The 4,855-nt window shown below is 41.0% G+C and overlaps 1 protein-coding gene across 1 annotated transcript; it reads right to left on the bottom strand.

Annotated features, from left to right (window-relative positions):
* Positions 1 to 3,800: 3,800 nt before the first annotated feature.
* Positions 3,801 to 4,358, bottom strand: LOC118596420 (protein BEX2-like). Its single transcript, XM_036207303.1, has one exon. It carries the CDS (start codon positions 4,267 to 4,269, stop codon positions 3,883 to 3,885), a length of 387 nt encoding a protein of 128 aa, XP_036063196.1. The 5' UTR covers positions 4,270 to 4,358; the 3' UTR covers positions 3,801 to 3,882.
* Positions 4,359 to 4,855: the final 497 nt, after the last annotated feature.

The following is a 4,855-nucleotide window of genomic DNA, read 5'->3' on the forward strand; positions in this document are numbered from 1 at the left end:
CAACATCCACCTGGTTGCTATGGCACCCTGCACTTTTCCATTGATGTTTCTATATACCTCAAGAAAGATGGGTTGAAAAGTTTTAAAACAGATACTGAGCTGCCTGACATGGATGAAGCCCACTCTTCAATGTAGTCCTGACCTGGGGAGTCCTGCCCAATGCCACCTGTAGCTGCAAGTAACTACTGCAAGCTTGGAAACAGCAATTCAACCCACACAAGAACACATGTTCAAACAACATTTTTTTAATGTTGGATTTAGTTTATGAGTTGTTTTAATGTTGGATTTCATTTCTGAGTTGTTTTAATGTTGGATTTAGTTTCTGAATTGTTTTAATGTTCAGTTTAGTTTATGATTTTTTTTTTACTTCTTTCCCTACCAATGTTTATGTTATCACTCATTCATTTGCAAACCTTGGCAGTTTTCATTTTACAATATTCTCTAGTTACCAACTCTATTCCTTGTTTGAACTGTTTATTCCTGAAAGGAACTCCCATCACAATGTCATTCTCTGATGAAGATCAGGAGGAACATCAGCAAGAAGAGGCAGGAAGTGTTGACTAGCATCTCTAATGCTGGAGTTGTATCTGTGAAATTGAAGCTGGAGGTGGTATTTTTAAAGCTTGATAATAGTATAAGAAAGGACAATGAATTTCACAGACTGTTGCTTTCCTGACCCATCATTCTCTACTGGACTTGCATAGAATACAGAACTTTTTTTTTTTTTTAATCAACTTTATTACATCTTCAAGATCCCTATCATATCTTAACAACCATGTCCTCCTATTCACTTAGCCTTTCCTATGAATGTCTCCCTGTGTTAGTCACTTGTTACTGAGGTGGACAACAGGAGCAGAAGGACTTACTGTGACGCAGAAGTCATGAGTGTCCATCAAGGGGGCATGTAGGAATAGACAGTTCACACCATGGTGGACAAGAAACACAGGAGACAAAATTTGAGTCTTTATTTTATTTTATTTTATTATTTTTAATGCCAAATGCCATTTATTAAAGGAGGGAGGAGGTCTTGAATATAGGCTTACAGCACAATGGGAGAACCCTGGAGGGCAGAAATTTGCTACCAATGTTTTACAATCTTACATCTAAGCTGTTAATGCCCAATATGCAGGATACACAGACACAGAACTTCCCTTAAGCATTCATGAGGGTGGAACCTGGCAAGGAATCAGCATAGGGAGGATACCAAGGTCAAGGTCAGCAAGCAAGGCAACAGTTACCCAAAACAGGGGCCAGTGCCCTACAGGTCCCCATTTTTACTAAAAAATGAGCTTCTGACTTAGGTTGCATGGGACATCAGCAGGTTACCTTACCCGTCATGGAGACACCTGCATTACCCATCTCTGAATACTCATTATCATACAGGCTCAATCGTGTGTGAGCTGCAGAGTTAACTGCTGCCAAAGATCTCAAAGTGGTGCTGGGCTTGCAATCTGTGTGTTCAACACAGAAAAGATCAACAGAAGTCCTAACCCACCCATATCCATTAGGCTAAAGGCAACTGAGCCATTCCCTTCCTTAACAAGCCTTACTGCAAATTGGAGTCCTTGTAAGATGTATCCCAAAAGCAAATGGAACTTGAGTTTATAAATTTACAATAATCAAAGCCAATTGATATGTATATAACTATTGAATTAATTATATGAATGAAAGATTAACTAATTGTGGTAGCTACTTTTGCTGCCAGGGTCTCCACTGTGCTAGCTGTAGTAACCAATTATAAAATCGTGACCCCAGAAACAATAGCAGTAGTGGCCACTGCTGCTATAATAGCAACAACAGCAGCAGCAATGTCAAATTCTCTTCTGGAGCGTGTGGGCGTCTACTGGCATGGATACAACTCCAGGAACCCAATGCCCATTTTTCTTGGTCCCAGCATGACTTAAGCTGGCAGCTTTGCAAAAGAACAACTAAGAACCATAAAGGAAAAACAGGCAGCTCACAAGGAGCTGAACTAATGGTCTCATAATGGCTACACTCAGGCTCATAAATTTTAAGGTATCTTCAAAGGGGGCTAAATGAATTTCAGGAGGCCAAAAATGTTGCACAGAGCCACTCCTGAGAAGAAGGTACTGCTCCAGCTTGAATAGGGTTGTGAGAATGAAAATGCTTAGCTGGCATGCTACTGTTAATAAATGGAGGTCAGTGACCTTCAGGGTTATCCTTAATCTCCAAGGTGTCTGGGTGACATGTTCTCAAACATACTTGAAAAAGCAGTTACCATACATTACCTTCTGGAGTATCCAAGAGCGTGGCTACAGTTCCTAGGCTTACGTTAATGCTTGCCAAAGCTGGCCATATTGGGCTCTCAATACCCATTGGCATCAGAAGGGGAGAGTTTTTCATGAAGGCCCAATAGGTCTCTGCCATGTTGGGCTTCAGCTGCAGCCACAGGGTGCACATAGCAATCTGGAATCCAAAGAGGAACCACATTGTCCCGGGAAAGACATAAACAGAACCCCGGGCCCACACCAACACCAGATCAGGTCCTCTCCAAGTGCCAGTAGAAAGATTCTTCCATTGCTCCAGAGGGTGATTTGCAACAGGAGCCCTTCAGTGCTTATCTGCAGTGGATACTCCAGCAGAATCCACCAATAAAAAATTTAAAATATATAAAACAAGGGAAAGAATAGAATATGAGAGGAATGATGGGCCCCTAGCTCCCCCTTTTTACTTTAGCAAAATATGTTTGTTTGGTTGTTTTTTTTTAATAGTTCAAATTTTCTTTTCTTTTTTCTTTTTATTTATTTTTATTTTTTATTTTTTAAAATTAATTAATAATTTATTTTTCTATTATCAGCTTGATACAGTATAAATTCTTATCTTAATGGTGAAATGTTTCATTGACGCTTGCTCAGTAATTGAGTAAAACCAAAACTTAGTATAAGCCACAGTCATCCTAGGGTGTGCTATATATATATAGCATCCATGGTTCTGTGGGTTGCAGTCTGATTGTTCTTTGCTTTATAACTAGAATCCACTTCTGAGTGAGTACATACCATGTTTCTCCTTCTGGGTTTGGGTTACCTTACTCAGGATGAATTTTTCTAGTTCCATCCATTTGCCTGCAAATTTCATGCTGTCATTGTTTTTCTCTGCTGAGTAGTACTCCATTGTGTATATGTACCATATTTTCTTAATCCACTCTTCAGTTGATGGGCATCTAGGTTGTTTCCAGGTTCTGACTATTATGAATAGTGCTGCTATGAACATAGTTGAGCATGTATCTTTGTGGTATGATTGAGCATTCCTTGGGTATATGCCCAAGAGTGGTATGGCTGGGTCTTGAGGTAGTTCGATTCCTAATTTTCTCAGAAACCACCGTACTGATTTCCACAGTGGTTGTACAAGTTTGCATTCCCACCAACAGTGGAGAACTGTTCCCTTTGCTCCACATCCTCTCCAACATTGACTGTCATTACTGTTTTTGATCATGGCCATTCTGACAGCTGTAAGGTGGTATCTCAGAGTCGTTTTAATTTGCATTTCTCTGATGATTAAGGATGTTGAGCATTTCTTTAAATGTCTTTCAGACATTTGTGATTCTTGTTTTGTGAATTCTCTGTTTAGCACTTTAGCCCATTTTTATTTATTTATTTATTTATTTATTTATTTATTTATTTATTTATTTTTGCCTTTTTAATCTGCTTTATTAGCTTCACAATAGGTAATGAGCATCTTTCCATGCGATTGATAAATTCTGCTAACAAAAGAATTACAGACCGAGTCAAAAACACAAGTTCCAATTATAAGCTGGTAACGAGAAGAAAGAAGTAACATCAAAATTTTTACAACAGTGCATCACAAACATGTAAGTTTTAGAAGCAGGGGTCCCCACATTATCTTCAGAGAAAACCTCAGGGTTCAGGGCATAAAGCAAAACTCATCATGATGGTCATGGTGAGGGGGGTCAGTGCTAACTGCCCTCAGACTATGGCTCAGCTGCCTTTCCCTCAACTTCTCCATGAGCTGTCTCACATCCTCCTGAAACCTTTCCATGTTCTCCTGTCTCATCCTTGCCTGGGGCTCTCCAACCCTAAGCATCAGGTCCCATCTATAGTGCACAATGGGCTGCCTGACACGGAACCGTCTGCGACTTCCTCTAGGCACACTGTATTCGCCTGTTTCCAAAGGCAGGGCCACAGGCGGCTCCCTTTTGTTAGCATCTTGTGGCTTTTCTTCCTTTTCCTCCTTTTCCTGATGGTCATTTTCCATGTTGAGATTTTTCACTCCTTGATCTTTGGAGTCCATTATTCCTGGGCCTACCCTCGCCTTCTCCCCCTCAGGGCGATGATGCTCACCACCAGGTGAGCAGAGAAGCGGGCTCCTGGGACCTGCTCAGCTCCAGCTCGCTCTCCGCACTGCCCGGGCCTACTCTGCGCTGCCTGAACAAGTGCCTCGGTGGGGATGGCGGGCGGAGGGAGTGAGCAAGGGCAGGTCCGGAGCCCCAGAGAGGGGTGTGAGCCTGCCGCCCATTTTTTAATTGTATTGTTCAGTATTTTGATGTCTAGTTTCTTGAGTTCTTTATATACTGTGGATGTCAATCCTCTGTCAGATGTGAAGATCTTTTTCCATTCTGTAGGCTCTTTTTGTCTTTTGCCCTGCAAAAGCTTCTCAGTTTCAAGAGGTCCCATTTATTAATTGTTGTGCTCAGTGTCTGTGCTGTTGGTGTTATATTTAAGAAGTGGTCTCTGGTGCCAATGCATTCAAGACTACTTTCTGCTTTCTCTTCTATTAAATTTAGTGTAATTGGATTTATGTTGAGGTCTTTGATCCACTTGGACTTGAGTTTTGTGCATGGTGACAGATATGGATCTATTTGTAATCTTTTACATAT

Source organism: Onychomys torridus, chromosome 15 (assembly GCF_903995425.1).
Source record: "Onychomys torridus chromosome 15, mOncTor1.1, whole genome shotgun sequence".
NCBI lineage: Eukaryota > Metazoa > Chordata > Mammalia > Rodentia > Cricetidae > Onychomys > Onychomys torridus.